Source organism: Myotis yumanensis, unplaced genomic scaffold (assembly GCF_028538775.1).
Source record: "Myotis yumanensis isolate MYYU_CA2020_CCGP unplaced genomic scaffold, mMyoYum1.0.hap1 SCAF_5, whole genome shotgun sequence".
In the NCBI taxonomy this organism is placed as follows: domain Eukaryota; kingdom Metazoa; phylum Chordata; class Mammalia; order Chiroptera; family Vespertilionidae; genus Myotis; species Myotis yumanensis.
In genome coordinates, this window is record NW_027223756.1 from 90,768,287 (window position 1) to 90,786,888 (window position 18,602).

Consider the following 18,602-nt stretch of genomic DNA (forward strand, 5'->3'; position numbering starts at 1 on the left):
TGGCCGCTCCCGCCCGCCTCCCCCTCCGCAGCTCCCGGGGCAGCGGGCGCCTCCCCGTCTCTCCCTCCTCCAGAGCCGGGCTGACCCTGCCGCCGTCCTGTCCCCCTCCACCGGAGACACCCACCCCCGGCCTAGCACGTGGCACTCCGTGAAATTATCCCACCGACTCTCCAGCTTTTCATCGTTCTCCTTCCCCATCACACCCTCTGCTCCCCGAGCGGTAACAACGTGTTCCGACCCAGTCCCGAGAGCCGGTACACAGCAGGCGCTCAATAAATGTTGTGGAGACTCAAGGAACCAAGGCTCAGAAAGGACGAGGGACCTGCCTAGGGCACACAGAATCCCGGGGAGCCACGGAGCACTGGGAGATAAACAGGGGGAGGGGGTGTCGGGAGGAGCCTTTGTGGGGCCCGGGAGCCTCAGCTGTCACAACACGCTGTGTGACTCGGGCGGGGACACCCTCTCTGTGCGCTCGTGGGGAGCAGGCGCTGGAGATGGGCGGTGGGAGTGGGCATTAGGAAGAGGCTGTCCTGTCCCCCGCCGGGCGCCGGAGAGTCCCCATCTCCAGGCAGGACCCAAGAATGTTGGCCGCGCCCCCATCAGCCCGGAGCTCGGGCCCCTCCTCCGCGCCGGCCGGCCCACGGGAGAGGAAGCTGGGGGAGGGGACGGCCAGCTGGACAGGAAATGGGTAGGGCCGGCGTCCCCGTCCCCCTGACCCGGGCCCCTCGGGATGGAGGCGGGGCTGGGGCCGGCCTGGCCCCTCCCTTCCTCTTCGCCTGTCTGGAACCCCAGCGGCTCCCCACTTCCCGCCCGCCTGCAGGCCGAGTGGTGGCAGGGGAATCCTGTACTGGGGGGCGGCCTCAAAGAGGGAGGCATAATGGGGGTTCCACAGGCAGCCGGAGGGGGCGTCCCCCTCAAGACAAACACACGACACAGGAAACCTGAGTGCACAACCACACACCGCAGGTCCCAATCCACCCACGCGCGGAGGCGCGCGCGCGCACACACAAGTGCACACAACCTGACGCCGCGTCACTCGGCCCCACGCTATCGCCACGGACACACACGCTGCCGCAGAGTCTCGGGCCGGACCGTTCCCTGGATGCCAGCCAGCACCCCAGGCGCAGGGATGCTCATGGGCGCTCACACAGGAACATGAGCGCACACTCGCCGTAGTTGCATAGCAAAAAGCAAAAACAAAAAACCCACCCACGGCAAATAGAGGAACATCCAGACTTGGAGTCACACAACTGGGCCACTTCGCCTCTCCCCCTCCAGCCCCCCCATCCCCCCACCCCCGTCTGCTAACCAGCCCACAGGTGCCCTGGCACAGGCCTCCACCGGGCCCAGGCACTCCTGCCTCGGTGTCCTTGTCTGTGTCTGCCCCTAACTCTTCTGCATGCCCCTGGGGTCAGAGGGCCCAGGGGGGGGAATGGGGACCCCACTGTCTGCACCCTTAGTTCCTGCAGACGGACAATTAGAGGTGGTTGGAGTCTCATTTACAGTCGGCAACACTGAGACTGAGAGGCCTTGCCAGCGAGGTGACCCAGTCGACAGTCCCCCAGCACCTGCTGTTAACAGAGGGTGACCGTGAAGCAGTGCACGATGGCCCTAGGGTTCGGCCTGTACCCCAGGAGCCTCTTGTCTATGTGGGATGTCTTTGCGTTGTGTGGTGTGTGGTGTGGGGTCCACAGGCTTGGTGAAAGCCCAGGTCCAAGCACAGGGCCCTCAGGAGCGTGAGGGAGTGCCCAGGTGAGTGTGAACAGCTGCCCTGGGCTCTCTCCCAGCTGCTGGAAGCTGCGGCCTGGCCGTGCCCATGTGAGCAGCGGGGTGTGTCTCACTCTTCTGTGACCGCCACTGCGGGGCTTTGTGCCCCCCTCTGTGTCACAGCATGTTCCCCGGGTGAGCCGAGTGGGGGGCCCTGCGGGATGACACACTCAGTATGACTGCCCAATGCAGGAGTTGTGCCAGGGTCTGAGATTGTGTTTCCGGGTGTGTAAATTGGGTGGCTGGTCCTGAGGCGTGTGTGTGTGTGTGTGTGTGTGTGTGTGTGTTCGCGCGCGCGCGAATAGCCTTAATCAGCTGTGTCCCACTGTGTGTCCCGAGATGTTACGGGGCCACTACACACACACAGGGCCCTGCGCGTGCACACAACACACACACACACACACACACACCCTGCGCGTGCACACACCACACACACACACACACACACACACACGCCCTGCGCGTGCACACACCACACACACACACACACACACTCCCTGCGCGTGCACACACCACACACACACACACACACGCCCTGCGCGTGCACACACACACACACACACACACACACACACACACGCCCTGCGCGTGCGCGCCGGCCCGCGGTTCCAGCGGCGGGACCCACCCGCGCGCCCGCCATCGCCCCTTTAAGAGCGGCGCCCGCGGGCGGCAGGGAGGCGGCGGGCGGGGGCGCGCGCGGCGGGAGGAGGGGGCGCGCGCTTCCCGGAACAGCCCGCGCTGTGGGAAGAGAGGAAGAAAATAAACCCGCGGCTGAAGCTGGTGCCGCCGCCGCCGCCGCCGCCGCCGCCGTGTGGCGCTCCCCCGCGCGGATGCTGCCCGCGGTGCCTGCGCAGGGCGCGGGGCGGTGAGGCGCGGGGCGCGGGTAGCTATGGCGACGACGAGCGCGGCCAGCCGCGCCGCCTGACAGGTGTGGGCCCCGGCGGCGGCGGCGGCGGCGGCGGCGGCGCGGAGCATTATGTACGCCAAAGGGGGCAAGAGCGCGGCCGTGCCCTCCGACAGTCAGGCCCGGGAGAAGTGAGTCGGGGCCGGGGGCGGAGCTCGGCGGCCCCGCGGATGCCGTGGGCCCCAGCGCCGGCGCGCACTGCGAGGGGCACGTGGGCGCGGGCTGCCGGACGGGAGGGACCCGAGTGCGGTGAAGGGGCCGCGAGACTTGCGAGGGAGCGCGAGACCCGAGGGGCGCAAGACTTGAGGGGGCCCGCGAGCCTCGGGGGGGTTAGGGGCGCATGAAGCAGGAAGGTTGGAGAGGGCGTGCGGGACCCGCGAGGTCCTGAGAGTTGAGGGGTGTGAGTTCACGGGGGGCGGGGGGCGCGCTACACTCGAGGGCCGCAGGGCGCCCCAGCGGCATGAAGGGCTGGGCGATTTGCGGGGACGCGCGAGGCCCGAGGGCGTGACTTTTGAGGGGGCGTGCGAGGTCCGAGCGGGACTGGGGGTCGCGAGGACTCCCCGACGGCAGGAGCTGGAGTGAGCGAGGTTGCGGGCGCGCGTGCGCACTCTCCAGGGGGAGTTTGCCGGGCCGGTCGGCTGTCCTTTCTGGACCCGCGCGCCTCTTGGAGAGGCTGAGAGGCCACCTGTCCTGGCAGCTGAGGGGGACCCCTGAGAGGCCACAAGGCTCAGTCCTGCAGCCGAGCCCCTGGGTGCTGGTGCCCAGAAGCCCCTCCTCCGTGCTGGGTGTGGCGTTGGGTCCTGGACACGAGGTGCTCTTGGGCGGGTAGGAGGGCAGCACTAACTCCCAGACCCTGCAGGTGGGGGAGCTGGGGGCCCTCAACACTGGGAGCTCAGTCTGGGCCTGGCGGCAGCCTGAAGCTGGCATCGCCACTTACCGGCTCTGTGGCTTTGGGCAAAGGTGCGCCCCTCGCACGGGCGCATTTTCCTTCCCAGAGCAATGCAAGAGGATCATCAGTGCCATCCCTTAGTGTGGGGAGAGCTGGGAAGGTGCTCGGAGCTGCGACCTTCCACCGCAAGGGCACCCGGTGGCTGGCAGTTTTGTTAAAGTGCCAGGGAAAGGTGCCTGCAGGAGGGAAGGCTTCCCGTGGCTGATGGCCAATGGCCTAGTCGCAGGATTCTAAGACATCCAGGCACCTCAAGTGGCCTTGATGGGAAACAGGCGGCCAGGACGGCGAGGAGGCGGGGTCCTGCTGGAGAGGCCCCACCAGGAGGGCCAGGCCAGGAGGGAGGACTTGGCTGTCCGGGCAGAGGAGCCCTGGGTGTGGGCCTGCTGCACCCCCTCTCTTGTCCTGCTCTTCTGCCTGAGCTAACAATGGGACCGCCCCTCCCCTCCACAGGGACAAGTCCGTTCTCTGCCCAACTCTGGGGCCATTTTGGAGAAGAGAGTCTTCTAGCCAGAAGACGCTAGGCAGATCACTGCCCTTTTAGGCCTTCCTTGCCCATCTGCACCGTTTTGAGGTTGGGTTCCATTTTCGAGCACCTTTAAGCACAAAGACTTTTTGAAACTGGCATCTGGCTCCTGCCCAGCTTGGGAGCAGGGCATGCCTGGCATTGCCACCCCACCCCTGGGGGTCCTGGTGTGTCCCTGGGCATCTTCTTACACTGGTTTTGGGGTCTGGGCAGAGTGTGGTAGTTGGGAAGGCAGGCCCCAGCCCTGAAGAGTCCCGCATCCTAGCATGGAGGCAGGCGGCAAGTTACCTGGGCAAATCAATGGGAGGCCAAGTAGAGGGATGATCTCAAGATATTCTATGAAGAAAGCAAAGGAGGAAAGCGGGTGACAGTAAAGTATGAGGGGGCTGTGCAGAGACCTGGAGGAAGAGTAGGCGGCTGAGGGCACAGCAAGTGCAAAGGCCCTGGGATGAGGCCTGGCAGAGGAGCTGGGCTGGTGCCCTGGTGGGGGAAGAGCAGTCCTTGAGGGCTCTGTGGGCCAGAGGGGCTTGTGTGTGTGCAAGTGCACTCCAGCTCCCATGTGGAGTGTGGCCTATAGGGGGTCAGGGGTAGAGGCCAGGGGATCTGGGGGAGGTGGGCACAATGATCTGGGTAAGAGCTGATGATGGCCCTGGCTGGTTTGGCTCAGTGGGTAGAGCATCAGCCTGGGGACTGAAGGGTCCCGAGTTCGATTCCGGTCAAGGGCACATGCCCAGGGTTGCGGGCTCAATCCCCAGTGCGGGGCATGCAGGAGGCAGCCAATTGATGGTTCTCTCTCATCATTGATGTTTCTATCTCTAGCTCTCCTCCTTCCTCTCAAATCAATAAAAAAATATATATATATATAAAATATTTTTTTTAAAAAGCTGATGATGGCAGCTTATGTGTGGCCGTGGAGAGCAAAGAAGGGAGAGAATCAGAGATTGGAGCTGAAGGTAGTGGGGTTGGGAGTTGGGTTTCAATCCCATCAGACATCCCAGGAGAGATTTGATTCTCTGAACCTGGCCTTGACTCTTGGCCAGGGCTGGAGACGGAGGGGGTTATCTGAATCCTGGTCCCTTCCCCCTCATGCCCTCACTCCTTAGCCTGCCCGACAGAGGGTCTCAGCGATGGGGGAATCTGCAGAAACATCTCCTGTGGAGGCTAGAGATGCCCCAGTCCCCTTTGTGGCCAGAGCCATCCTGCGCTCACCTGTTTCTTGTAGAGGGTCCTGGAGGAATGTTGGTGTGGAGATGGGGTTCTGCTGTTACAGTTTGGGAAACGCCATGTGGTTGCATCCCCTGTTTCACCAAAGGGGATGCCAGGGCCTGGAGTGGAAGTGACCCGCCAAGCTCCCGGAGGGCACTAGCGAGGTAGACTGGCTGCTTTTGAGATGTGGCCTGCTGGCCTTGCAGGATTATCACAAGGACTGGGTAAGAGGCTGCAGGTAGAGGTCCCTGCATACGCAGCCACCAACGAAGCCACTTCCTGTCTCAGCCTCGGTTTCCTCCTCTGTGAAATGGAGTGAAGGAGTTGCACCGCTCAGGTCCCTGGCTCTCCTGGACTGTGCTTTCCTCTCCTTCCTGCTGATCCCTGTCTCCGTGTGGGATCTGGGGCAGACGGCCTCAGAAACAGACTCTGCCTGGGGGTACGCCCTCAGGGATGCACAGCAAAGCCTAAAAGTACAGCGATGGGGTGGCCTGGAGGGTGAGAGGGAGCTGGGGTCCTGGTGGGCTACTTGTGACAAGGCACAGCCTGTTCTGTAAATGGTAAATACTTGCAGCCTGTGGTGAAGTCCATGAATGGCTGCCACCTGGAACGAACTAGAACTTGCATTTGTAGTTGGTTTGGGTCTTTTTATTATTACTTTTTAAATGGTTTATTTTTTATTTTTTTACTTTAGAGAGAGAGGAAGGGAGAGGGAAAGAGAGAAACATCGATGGGCTGCCTCCTGCACACCCGCACTGGGGATCAAGCCGGCAACCTGGGTATGTGCCCTGACCGGAAATCGAAGCAGTGACCTTCTGGCACATGGGACAACGCTCAGACAACTGAGCCCCACAGGCCAGGGCTTGGGCCTTTTTAACTTCGGGATGAAGGTGACAGGGATAAGTTGGAGGCCCCTCTGTCCCCTTTGCATTGCTCCACTTCTGCCTCAGAGGCTCTGTCTTTGTGAACTGGGGGGAGAAGTCCAGAGGTCTGCTGTGAGTGTGTATCTCCTTGAGCACGTTTGCCCTGGCAAGTGGCTTTAGACTAGGCCCATAGATGACAACCGTGGTCGGTGTTGCTAAGCATCTTGTGTTTTTCTCCTGGGATTGGTTTTGAGGCGGCACATAGCCATGGAGAGTTTGCTTATAGCCCAGCAGGTGAGTCACCTGTGTGTCTGTCCCTGCTTCCAGGTGTAACCAGGTGTGGGCATCCTTGTTGGTGAGGGCACAGGTAAGAGGCTCTTGAGGAAGAAACCCCTGAGCTGGGTCCTGGAGGCTGAGCAGAGGCAGTGGACACAGGGAAGCCTCCGGGGAAGGGCTTGAGAAGAGGAGGCATCTGGGAAGAGAATGGGAGGAGGGGGAGGTGGGCATGGAATCTGTAAGGGGGTGGGTTGTCACTGGCCACTGGGTGGGAGAAAGGCTGTAGGCAGAAGAGGCCCCCAGAGGCTGATGAGGATGGCCACCTCCCTGGCAAGAGATAGCTGAAGGCCTGGCCTTGAGGGTGGCAGAGGGGAGGGAGGAAATGTGTGGGCTGGAGAGTCCCTTTGGGGGGCATCAGTGAGAACTGGCTGGTTGATTAGATGGGGTGGGGGGGGTGACAAGGCTGTGAGTAGCTGGTCTCTCACTGCCCCCAGCAGCGTGTGCATCCATGGGCTTCGAGGGCAGGGGGAGGGCACTGAGCAGGGAGCACTCGTTACCCTAATTCCTGATAATTATGGTAATTCCTGATAATTATGGTGCTGCTGCTGCATTTTAGTTCATAAGGCTTTAACAAATCACTGTGTCACCACTTCCCTGCACAGCCCGTGTGCGTTTCTCCCTGTGAGCCCTCCAGGGCCAGGCCCCATATCCTCCACGTCACTTCTCCTTCTCTCGGGAGGCCTCTCTGGAGACACCCTCTGCTCCCTGGGTGGGCTCCATTGGGTGGGCTCTTTTATTCTTTCAATATATATTTTTTTTCAGAGAGAGGAAGGGAGAGGGAGAGAGAGATAGAAACACCAATGATGAGAGAGAATTATCGATGGGCTGCCTCCTGAATGCCCCCTACTGGGGATGCAGCTTGCACCCGGGCAGGTGCCCTGACCTGGAATCAAATTGTGACCTCCTTGTTCATAGGTGGGCGCTCAGTCATTGAGCCACACCCGTGGGCTCTTTTTCCTACAGGTCATTTGTTTAGCCGGGATTTGGCTCTAGAGCCCTGCCCTTCCTTGTAACCGAGCTCAGAACCGGGATGGTCAGAGGCCGGAAGTCCTCCCTAGAGGTCCTGAAACAACCTGGCCAAATGTCCCGGCTTCAAAACTTTACACCAAAAACAAGAAAACAGCTCGGAATTCCTCCCTGAGACTTAATCCTGGTAAAAATGAAAGTACCAACACTATGCGAATCTTTGGCTGCTCTTTGCTCTTGGAGTAAAACCCCAAATGCTTAACATCGAAACAGTGTTCACCGACCGTCTCAGTCCACCTCTTGTGAGCTTAGCAGGGAGGGAAAGAGACCGAGTCCCTGCCCTCCCAGCTACAGTTCAGTGGGGGCTTGAGGCAGTGAGCAAAAATGTGTCAAGTGGAGATAGATAAGACGATAGGGAGGAATTGGGCAGGGCGGAGGTTAGGGGTAGCGGGAAGACTCTGACAGGTGACACGGGAGCCATGCAGGTCTCTAGGTGAAGTGCCCCAGGCAGGGGAGTAGCCTGTCATAGAGGCGAAGGCCCTGGCATAGAGGGTGGCCAGTGTGTGTGTTTGGGGCACCGGAGGGTCTAGCGAGGAATGCTGGGGGGTGGGGGTGGGGAGGTGTGGACTCTAGGGGCTGGGAGAGAGTAGCCATTGGAGGGTCCTGTCAAAATTCAGGTAAGGGAGACAGTGGCCTGGACCAGGCGTGTGTTAGAGATGGCAGGAGAGAACTTTCTCCTTAAGATTTTACCCAAATTTAATAAGTGCAGCCGTCCCGATCTCAGGGGACAGCATGCACCACACCTCTGTGAGTCAAGGCCGAACCACCCAGGTTGGACCACACAGGTGGAGGTGGGAGGCAGGGGCGGGGGTGGGGGGGACTGTGGTGGGGGCAAGTTGAGGTTGGGCCTTTATTTATTTATTTTTATTTTTTATATACATTTTTATTGATTTCAGAGAGGAAAGGAGAGAGAGAGAGAAACATCAATGATAAGAGGGAATCATTGTTGGCTGCTTCCTGCACGCCCCCTACTGGGGATCGAGCCCACAACCTGGGCATGTGCCCTGACCCGGAATCGAACCTGGGACCCTTCAGTCTGCAGGCCAATGCTCTATCCACTGAGCCAAACTGGCTAGGGCAAGGTTGGGCCTTTAGATGCCAGGTGGACAGTGGACCCAAGTTCAGGAAGGCCAGGCTGGAGCACGCTGTGTGTTGTTGTGTGAAGATGTCATCAAAGCAGGAGGGAGGTCACCTAGAGCAGCGGTCGCCAACTGGTGGTCCATGAGGTCCAAAGGGTTGGCGACCGCTGGCCTAGAGAGAGGAAAGGAAAGGACTGGGCTGATGGGGAGGAGAGCAGGCAGAGTGGCTCCTAGACCCGTGTCCTGGGTCAGATGCCACCACTGGACAGTCCAGGGCCAGGGGAAACAGAGGGGGACCTGGTGGGCTGGCAGCCTGGAGCCGTTGGCCGATGTGGTAGGACCAAGGGCCACTTCTTTAAAAGCCTTCTGCTCCTGGGGTATGTGGCTAGCCCATGCCCTCCTCCCACCCTGAACCCCCAACTAACTCCATCTTGCTACCTGTCTCTGGTGTCTCATTTCCCTAGTCTTCACTGCTCCCTGCACTGACCCCAAAGTGGGCAGGGGCCCTGCTGGAACCCTAGCGGCTCTCTTCGCCCAGAGTGGGGGGACAGTGAGCAGATCTGGGCTTTTCATATCCATTCTTTCGCCAATGGATGTGGGCCTGGGGATGCAGGCCACTTGAGAAGGCTCAGGAAGCCTCTAGAACAGTGATGGCGAACCTTTTGAGCTCGACGAGTCAGCATTTTGAAAAACCCTAACTTAACTCTGGTGCCGTGTCACATATAGAAATTTTTTGATATTTGCAACCATAGTAAAACAAAGACTTATATTTTTGATGTTTATTTTATATATTTAAATGCCATTTAACAAAGAAAAATCAACCAAAAAAATGAGTTCGCGTGTCACCTCTGACACGCGTGTCATAGGTTCGCCATCACTGCCCTAGAAGGGGAGGAATCACAGGAGTGAGTGGACAGGGGAGTTTGGAGTCCAAGGGGCTGGGAAGAAGCCTGGGCTGGAGAGGGGCAGACGCTGGAGATTGCTGGAAGGTGCAGCTTCGGAATCTGGGGGGTCCTGGGCTGGAGGCGCTGCCAAGAGGAGTGTGGTGACGTGGTGCAGACTGTGGCCAGGCTCAGAGAACGGCTACCTCCCCCCTTGTCCTTCCTTAGTACACACCGCCTCCCAGCTCACCATATAACTTGCCTTCTTGTGTTGTTGCTCCACTGTTCCTCCTCACAAGCAGGCAGCCTCCAGGGGACAGGGGTCTGAAGTGTTCACTACACAAGGCCGTGTTGGGCAGATGTTTGTTGAATGAATGAATGAAAGAATGGACGGATGGAGGAAGGAAGGAAGGAAGAGGATCCAGTGTCAGGGCAGACCTATGGGGCAGGTCCTGAGGGCAGGACAGAGGGCTGGAGCTGGCAGGGGCGTCTGATGGGTGCGAGGGTTGGGGGTGGGGTTGGGGGCTGGGATGTGAGGAATGAGGAGCCTGGCTGGGAAGGGTCAGAGAGCAGGAGGATGAGTCAAAACAAGTTTATTTTCAGATGGGGCGATCAGCCAGGGATGAGTGGCCAGTTAAGCCGGAGGCTCCGGCCTGCCCTTGGGGAGTCTAAGGTCTTGGATCCAGAGCCCCTCCCCCAGCCCTCCTGGGTCCTCGCTGGGCAGTAGGAGGATCCTGGGGCTCCCAGAGGGGCCATGCCGGTGGAGTGGATGGCTTTGGAATAGCTAGGAGGCTGGATCTTGTCCCTCTGCCAGCTGGTATAGAAGACGGATGGGAGGGGAAGGTGGAGACAGAGGATGGAGAGACCTGGGAGGCTGTATGGCCTGGGAGGCCTGCAGGCTTTCCTGTGTGGCCTGCAGAGGGCGCTGCTGGTTGGCAAGTGGCCCATGCTCTTGGGTTGGGCAGCTGCTGAGTTTGGGGCGGGGCATATCAAGCACTTTGGGTGTTTGGCAGCCGAATGGAACTGCTGGCCCCATCTCCCCTCTCCCACCCACAGTGCCCCAGACTTCCTGGGGGCTGGTACAGAGAGTTGGCAGGCAGTGATCTCCAGGAAGAGGATGGGGCCCAGGGACACCTGGAGGAGGAAGGCCTCAGCAGGCAAGGCTGGGAGTGAGTGGGTGCTGGTGCCGTGTGCACGGCTCGGGGTGTCTGCTGAGAGACCCCATGTAGTAGTCAGGAGTGACACCCAGGAGCCCCTTCTCCAGGCAGAAGACCTCCCGGGGCCAAGGCTGCTCTGGGGTCTTGGCATCAGTAGGATGGGCTAGGACTTGGTCCACAAAGGAGTATTGAACTGACCAGGATTGGGCCTGGAAATGGGGGGGTTGCAGCTGCTGGCAGTGTTGCCTAGAGGAGGGGCCTACAGTCTGGGTATTGATGGATGTGTAGGAGTTGGCCAGGCTGAGAAACTAGGGTAGAGGCCATCTCCTGTGAGGAGTGGAGGCGATGGGGTGTTTGGGGGACTAATGTGAGGCTGGGGGCGGGTGCCATGAGGACTCAGTGTGGGCCCCTGGCCCCTGGTCTCCACCTGCCCCACGGAAGGCAGGTGCCTGGCCTGAGAGCCCCTCCAGGAGCCCTGAGGGCGGGGTTTGAGGCTGACCAGACCCCGGGCCTCCTGAGAGCCTGAGCCACTTCCACCCGCCTGCAGGTTGGCGCTGTATGTGTATGAGTACCTGCTGCACATCGGTGCCCAGAAGTCAGCACAGACCTTTCTGTCTGAGGTAAGCGGGCCCTGCCTGTACCCTGCCCCAGGCTCCTCTCCTCCAGGCTCCTGTTGGGGCTCCAGTGGTGGCCCCGCTGAAGGCCCTGGGAACTGAGGGCTGGGGTGGGTCAGGCTCGGCGGCTGGCATAGAGGCGTCTGTCTGCCCATCTGAGGACCTGCTTTTCGCTCCTCTGCCCTTGTTGTACCCGTTGTCCCTTCCCAGCCACCTTGCTCTGGACCGCTGGTCCCTGGCCCGTGCTCCCTGCCTGAGGTGGGTTGGCGGGTCTAGCAGACTGGGCAGCGGCTCCTCACCTGCCTTCCTTCTGTGCAGATCCGATGGGAGAAGAACATCACGCTGGGGGAGCCCCCAGGTTTCCTGCATTCCTGGTGGTGGTGCGTGTGGGGCTGGCGTGGGCAGGCGTTGGAGGGGGGTGGGGGGGGGCATGTGGGAAACCATCATCCCCCTGCCACCCGCAGCGTGTTCTGGGACTTGTACTGCGCAGCGCCCGACCGCAGAGAGGCATGTGAGCACTCAAGCGAGGCCAAGGCCTTCCAGGACTACGTGAGTCCCGCCCCAGGGACCCGGCACGGGCAAGGTGGCGGGCCTGGGCCTGGGGCCTGGGGGGGATGGGAGGGGCGCGTGGCCTGTGGGTTTGCTTAGGAGGGCTGAGAGCCTGGGTTCCCGTGAACTCCGCTGGGCCTCCGGTCACTCACAGGGGGGCTCATTCCACTGTACCGGAGCCCCCACACCTTCCTGAGGCCAGTCCCTCCTCGTCCTCTTCACTTGAGTCCCTGGTCCAGGCTAGACAGACGGTAGCTCTTGCCTCCACCACCACCTGTCCCCTGCCACCCTGGCCCTTCTGAGCCTCCTGAGGTAGGAGCCTAGCCAGGGTTTCGGGGGTTTAGCTGACACCACCTGGGACACTTCCTGACCTTGTTCTGTGACTGAGGCTGCTAACTCACCGCTTTGGCCTCAGTTTCCCTCTTGGTTGATGGGGGGAGGGGCAGCACCAGAGGCCTGTTTACTAGTAGAGAGCCTGGGAGGAGGAGTGACATGAGGGGATGGGTGGCATCCCCTCTGCCTTTATCCTCTTCGCCCTGGCCCCTCAGAGAGGTCAAGGGCAGACCAGGGAGGTCTTGAGGTCAGCTGGCCCTGCCTCTCCACCCTGCCTAGGCTGTGGGCCCAAGGGCCAGGCAGGGGCTCAGCCAGCTTCCGAGGGAGGTACAGCTCCAGGTAATTTCCCGCTTTCTACCCCCTCCTCCTGTGCACCCAGCTGGTGCCCTCACCTCTTCCCCTCAGGCCTCCCAGGTGTAGCTGCCCCCACCTCTCTCTTTGCAATGGCACCTCAACCCAGGGCTCTGCAGGGCCGGGGTGCAAGAGCGTTAGGGGTTCACATGTCCCTGAAGTTGCCCCACGTACACTGTATGTGCGTGCATGGAAGCCGAGGTCCCTGCTTTCGCCCTCATCGAATCCCTCTGTGCATTTGTTGTCCCAGTTCTGCCAGAGCTGGGGCTCAGGGGTGCCTGGAGCTGTGTCCCTCCTTGTGCCTCTTCGTTGTCCCTGGAGCCATTCCCCTCACGGCCCTGGCCCCCACCTGAGTCTGATGACTTCTGGGGCCTCCTGGGAGGACGAGACACTAGGGTTCCACATTCATGTGCGTGTGCTTCCCTGTGTGCACCAGTTACCATGGCAGCAGGGCGCCTGGGGGAACCCGTGTAGGCACAGCAGTGGGTGTGCGGAGGGTGATGGGTCCCTGCAGCTCCCACTCTAGTTGGAGACATCTTGCCTGCCCTCCTAGGGGGCCTCCAGCCCTCCCCCCACACACACACACTCCCCACCCCCACCAGGCCATTTGAGCATCTGCAAGAAACGCCAGCACACTGAGCTAGTCGTGGTGGCAATGCTGGCTGGGTGCTTTTGGGTGAATGATTGATGCAGGGGACCCAGGGGAGGCTATGTATTAACCCTTCAGGGCCTAGAGTTGGGGAGCCACAGGGGTGTGGGGTACACCATACCTTCCCCCTCGTGGTCCTGAGTTCTGCTTGCAGCCTTCCAACCGCCTCCGCCCTCTCCTCCCTGACCAGGAAATGCTCTGGCGCCTGCTGTGCCTATTGGGTAGGCAGTGTGGGTGGACAGACCCAGAGCACAGAATGTGTCCCCCTACAGCCCCCAAAGCGGTGCCTGCCAGAGTAGCTGCTGCCGGCTGTTGGGCTGTGTGCTTGTGCGGTAGTGGGGTGGCGGCAGGGGGACCCAGGGGCTGACAGCTTTGTCTCCCCCACCCCTACCCTACCCTCAGGGTTGCTTGGACTTTCAGATGAGTGACTGTGCTGGGCCTGGGTACGCCCTTCGCCCTTCGCCACTGTAGGTCTGGGGAGGCTCTCCCAGTCCCCCAGCCTGGGGCCTGGGCAGGAGTCCTTTGGAGGCAGACCTTTGAGAAGGAGCAGGGAGGGTGCCAGGCTGCAGTTTCGTTTAGGGAGGGGCGTGTCTTCAGGAGCCCCTGGCCCCACTCCTGTACGGCAGGGTTAGTGCTGAGTTCTGAGCCCCAATGGCTGCCGTTCCACAAGTTCCTGAGAACCCTCGTGTTGGCTTGTGCAGCCTCAGGAACAGTAGTGATGAAGACAGACTCTCCCCTTCCTCCTGGGGCTTGGGGGGGCGGGGGGGAGGATGGATGATGCAGACAGGAGAGGAGGGGCCCCCAGAAAAGTGCTCGCTACTCAGTGCTCTTCCCTATCCTTTGATGTGTCCCCTCCGCCCTATAGACTAGCCTTCCATTCCCCCCACCCCCCGTTCTGTGGGCCCCCAAAAGCTGACAAGCCTGACCAGAGGAAGTGACTTGTCAGCCTGCCCCCTGCATTTCTGCCCTTGGCCCACAAGATAATGCCCCTCTAGCACCTGGCCTTCTCCCCTCCTCCATCTGAAGAGAGGTTGGGGGCCTGGAAACTGTACCCAGAGAGCCCAGTTCTTCTGGGGGGCCAGGGGTCGTGGTCTGCACAGCTGCTCTGAGGAGGAACCCTGGGGAAGGAGTTTCATCTTCAAGCTGTTGACTGACTTTTTGTCTGTTTACTTGGCGTGTGTTGGGTGGAGCTGGGGGTCCAGCCAAGCTGCCTTGCCAGCCAGGAGGACACCACGTGTGTTGGGAAGGGCCTGGGGCAGGTAGGGGATGGTGCCCCTACCCAGTGGAGTTGGATTCAGATGGAAATCATCAGCCTGGATCACTGAGTGCACGCCAGTCCTGGGTGGTTGACGTTTTCCGACCTCCACATTCCTCAGCTTGGGACTCGGGGTTGGGAATCTCTGGGTCCCTGTCCTCCTTCATGAGCGGTGTGGGCTCAGCGGGCTCGGCCCTGACCACCTCCAGGTTTTCAGGTGCAGCAAAGAGGCAGAGCCTCTTCGAGGCCACCCAGCAAGTCAGAGTCTGTGGACTTGTTAGGGTGTTAAACTGGGGCGGGAACAGGGGCAGCTGTTCTGTCTCCTAGGACCCCAGCCATCCCCCCCTGAGTGGACAGAGGGTCAGATGGCCTGGGTGCCCTGTTCTGTGGGATTGGCTACTTGCTGAGGGAACGCTGGGGCAGAACTGGCCTGACTACACCTCATGTCTCCCCGCCCTGCAGAGTGCTGCCGCTGCCCCCAGCCCTGTGATGGGGAGCATAGCCCCCAGCGATGCAATGGCAGCTGGCCCCATGGCACCTGGCTTCTTCCAGGTACAGCCAGGGCTGGGGCCCTTGTCCCCCTGACTCTGGGTGCACATGTGTCAGAGAATGACAGGCACAGGTGCTGATGGGTGTGGGTCCCACTTCGGGAGAAAGCCTGAGGCAGGCAGGCTGGAGCTGGTTGGGAAGGTTGCAGCGGGGATGCACGTACGGGCCTTGGTGGGGCTAGCTAAGGAGGGGCTGCAGGGTTTGAGCCCCAGGGCAGGAAGGATGGGATCTCTGCACACTAGACTGTGTGTGTACATGCCAGGGTGCCTGGGCCCACAGAGCGTGGCTCTCTGAGCCACAGGTCCCTCCTGTGACCCCTCCTGGAGGGGACATCCCCAGCCTGCAGATGGGTAAATGGCCCACCCTCCCACCTCCATGGCCTCTCCACTTCCCCTCCCTTGCCCAGACTTAGCAGGGCCTCAGGAAACAGTAGAGCTTCGGGTGACTTAGCTCTTCCCAACCCACCTGGTTCTGTCCTCCTAGGGCCCCCTGGGCTCCCAGCTGCCCCCCCACAATCCCAACACCCCCATGATGGGGCCTCACATTCAGGTAAGGACTTGTGACACCCCTGTCCCTTTGCCCATGCACATCCCGCTCCTCTGTGCTCACACACACCGGGAGCTAGCCACTAGGGTTTGTTGGCTAGGCCTGGAGATGGGGTAAGTCAGGCTCTGGGCCTGGGCACAGCAGGAACCAGGTAGCTTTGGGGGGGCAGGGGTGAGTAGGTAGGGGGCGGTGCTGACCCCTGGCCCACTTCTTCCAGCCCTTCATGTCACCGAGGTTCTCAGGGGGCCCCCGGCCCACCCTGCGGATGCCGAGTCAGGTGAGAGAGGGAAGGCAGACTGGAGGAGGGGAGTGGCAGGAGCCAGGTGGGGAAGGGCACCCACACTCATGGCTGCCGTGCCCCTTTTGCAGCCTCCTGTGGGCCTACCTGGCTCCCTCCCGGGTGCCATGGATCCCTCCCCGCGTGTTCAGGGTGAGTAGAGAAGCACCAGCTGGTGTTCACCATCAGGACCCCAGCTTTCACGCTCCATCCCTGCTGCCTCACTGTACACTCCCCTCCCCCAGGTGTGTGTCCACACTGCGGAGTGGTCCCAACCTGAGCCACCTCCCTTTGCTCCCACCCCAGGGCATCCGAGCATGGGCCCGATGCAGAGGGTGACTCCTCCACGGGGCATGGCCAGCGTTGGGCCCCAGGTAAGGGGTGGGCCCAGGGGGGCTTCAGGGGCTCTCCCCTCTTGGCCTGTACTCAGGGCCCTTTCCCCTCACAGAGCTATGGAAGTGGCATGCGGCCCCCACCCAACTCCCTCGCTGGCCCAGGCCTGCCTACAATGAACATGTAAGGCCCTAAAGGGACCCCTGGAGTCTGCCCATGGGGGCCACCACCCAGCTTCTTGGGCTGGATCAGCACAACAGCCTGGGATATTATTTATTCCACTGTTGGGTGGGAAAACTAAGGCCTGAAGGCCAGTGAGTGATAGGTTGGGATTTTCAAGTGGTTAGCACTCAGTCAACATCTGCTGTTTCGGGGGCCCAAGGTGTGGGGCGGGGGAGGAGTCCTGCTTGTCCAGCTCTAGGTTCCATCTACCATCTCTAATAGGGGCCCCGGAGTGCGTGGCCCATGGGCCAGCCCCAGTGGCAACTCGGTGAGTCGGGGAGTGGGGCAGTGGGTAGGGTGAGGGGTGTGGGGGGACAGTGGGCGGACTGCTCACAGCTGCCTCTCTCCCTAGATCCCCTATTCTGCCTCCTCCCCTGGCAGCTACACGGTGAGTGGGGTCCTGGGCCAACACTGGATCACTCAGAGGGCGGCAGTAGGGCCTTCCTAATGTTTTGTCTGCCTCTACATGCAGGGACCTCCAGGAGGTGGTGGGCCCCCTGGCACACCCATCATGCCCAGCCCTGGAGGTACTAGGGCCTGGGTGGCGAGGGGACGGGTGTGCTTGAGGGAGGCCTCTCACATCCAGGCCTTCATGCCTCGTCTTCCCCAGACTCCACCAACTCCAGCGAGAACATGTACACCATCATGAACCCCATGGGGCCAGGCGCTGGCAGGGCTAACGTAAGTGCGGAGTTGTGGGGTAGAGGCTGCTCTGGTGGCAGCTGGCCAGAGTCCCACACCACCCCTCTGCCACAGTTCCCACTGGGCCCAGGCCCGGAGGGCCCTATGGCAGCCATGAGCACGCTGGAACCTCACCACGTGAACGGATCTCTGGGTGAGTAAGCGCCTGGGAACCACCCCCCACAGGCGGCCTTGCTAGCCTCATGCTCTCACTGAGTGCCCCCCCATTCCTCCACCTGTGTTCCTTGTAGGGGCATCAGGTGGCGCCCTGAGCTTTCCTGGGCGACTCAGTGCTTGGGCTGCACTGGATGAGGGTCCAGTAACTAAACCGTGGGGACACCTGGCTACCAGCACTGACACCCCTTCAGGCCCTCCTTCCAGACCCCCAGTGGGCTGAGCTGAGGGATTGGGTGTAGCCTCGGGCGGGGGGGGGGGGGGCAGGGAGGTGGAGTTCAGGGAAAGGTCAGTGGACCCCGGCTCAGACGCTGAGCCCTGTGTCCCCTTGTGTCTGTCGTCCACAGGCTCAGGCGACATGGACGGGTTGCCGAAGGTGAGGGGCCACGCTCAGGCGTAGCTGGGGTGTGGGGCGGCCGCGCAGGGGACCTGGCGGCGGTGGTGGGGTCAGGACTGGAGTCTGGCGCTGACTGCGGCTGCCCCCAGAGCTCCCCTGGCGCCGTGGCCGGCCTGAGCACTGCCCCCGGCACCCCGCGGGATGACGGCGAGATGGCGGCCACCGGGACTTTCCTGCACCCATTCCCGAGCGAAAGTGTAAGCGACTGCGTCGACTCCCCCCCTGCAGCGGCGTCGGGCCGGAGGGGCCTGGCGGGCAGGCCCCGGCGGGGCGGCCGGGGGGCCAGAGCAAGACCGTGACCGCGGCGGGCCAGGTGGGGGGGCGGCCGCGGCATCCTTTCCCTTCCCCCTTCCCGTCCTGCCCTGGTCTCACATGCCTACCCTGCCCCCACCCTGTGACCCACGCCCCAGGGTGGCCTCACCTCCCCAACTTGGACTCCTGATCCTTACCTCTCTCCACCTGTGCCCCACCCAGCCCATTTGTCCCTTCTTCCTGGGGGGCGGGTCCCAGCCTAGGCGGGAGCTGAGCCCCCCCCTCCCCCTTGCGCGCCACCCCTCGTCTCTCCGCAGTACTCGCCTGGGATGACCATGAGCGTGTGATGGGGCAGCAGCCCCTTGCCCAGTGCTGGCCTCCTCCTCTGCCCAGAGCCCCTGCCAAGGGCCAGGGGCTTGGGTGGTCTGCAGGGGGAGGGTCTGAGGTCACACCTCGGGCAGCTGGACTCCTGGTCAAGGCTTGGAGGCCCCGCATGAAGGACTCATTTTATTAAAAACAAAAACGCAAGGACCTCAGAGATGCTCTTTTCTGTATGGGCTCGACCCCCACCCTCACCCGTTTCTACTTTGTCCTGGGGGACTCCTCTGGACCTCCTTTCCCCTGGGCAGTAAGGGGTGGGCACCCATCAATAAATGTAACTTGTTTTGGTTTTTGGTATCTGGTCTCAAGATTACTTCATTGTGGCTTGTAGCCACATCCTTCACCCTG

The 18,602-nt window shown here is 61.4% G+C and overlaps 1 protein-coding gene across 7 annotated transcripts; it reads left to right on the forward strand.

Moving 5' to 3' along the window:
* Nucleotides 1–2,552: 2,552 nt before the first annotated feature.
* Nucleotides 2,553–18,551, forward strand: SSBP4 (single stranded DNA binding protein 4). Of its 7 annotated transcripts, XM_070416442.1 has the most exons (18): nucleotides 2,553–2,802; nucleotides 11,239–11,311; nucleotides 11,624–11,685; nucleotides 11,770–11,854; nucleotides 14,905–14,994; nucleotides 15,475–15,540; nucleotides 15,755–15,814; nucleotides 15,907–15,967; nucleotides 16,121–16,188; nucleotides 16,263–16,330; nucleotides 16,592–16,637; nucleotides 16,722–16,757; nucleotides 16,842–16,896; nucleotides 16,980–17,050; nucleotides 17,126–17,204; nucleotides 17,572–17,600; nucleotides 17,711–17,818; nucleotides 18,191–18,551. In XM_070416442.1, the coding sequence occupies exons 1-18, from the start codon at nucleotides 2,744–2,746 to the stop codon at nucleotides 18,218–18,220; spliced, it is 1,146 nt and encodes a 381-aa protein (XP_070272543.1). In that variant the 5' UTR covers nucleotides 2,553–2,743; the 3' UTR covers nucleotides 18,221–18,551. The 7 variants fall into 7 exon arrangements, with proteins under 7 accessions (XP_070272543.1, XP_070272546.1, XP_070272541.1 ...); XM_070416445.1 differs by lacking the exon at nucleotides 15,475–15,540; XM_070416440.1 differs by lacking the exon at nucleotides 18,191–18,551 and having other exon boundaries at nucleotides 17,711–18,182.
* Nucleotides 18,552–18,602: the final 51 nt, after the last annotated feature.

Coding starts and splice junctions, on each gene's coding strand:
- SSBP4 (XM_070416440.1), top strand. CDS start 2,744: ATGTACGCCAAAGGGGGCAAGAGCGCGGCCGTGCCCTCCGACAGTCAG. Junction 16,189..16,262: donor TGGCCAGCGTTGGGCCCCAG/GTAAGGGGTGGG, acceptor TTCCCCTCACAG/AGCTATGGAAGTGGCATGCG. Junction 17,051..17,125: donor CAGGCGCTGGCAGGGCTAAC/GTAAGTGCGGAG, acceptor CCTCTGCCACAG/TTCCCACTGGGCCCAGGCCC.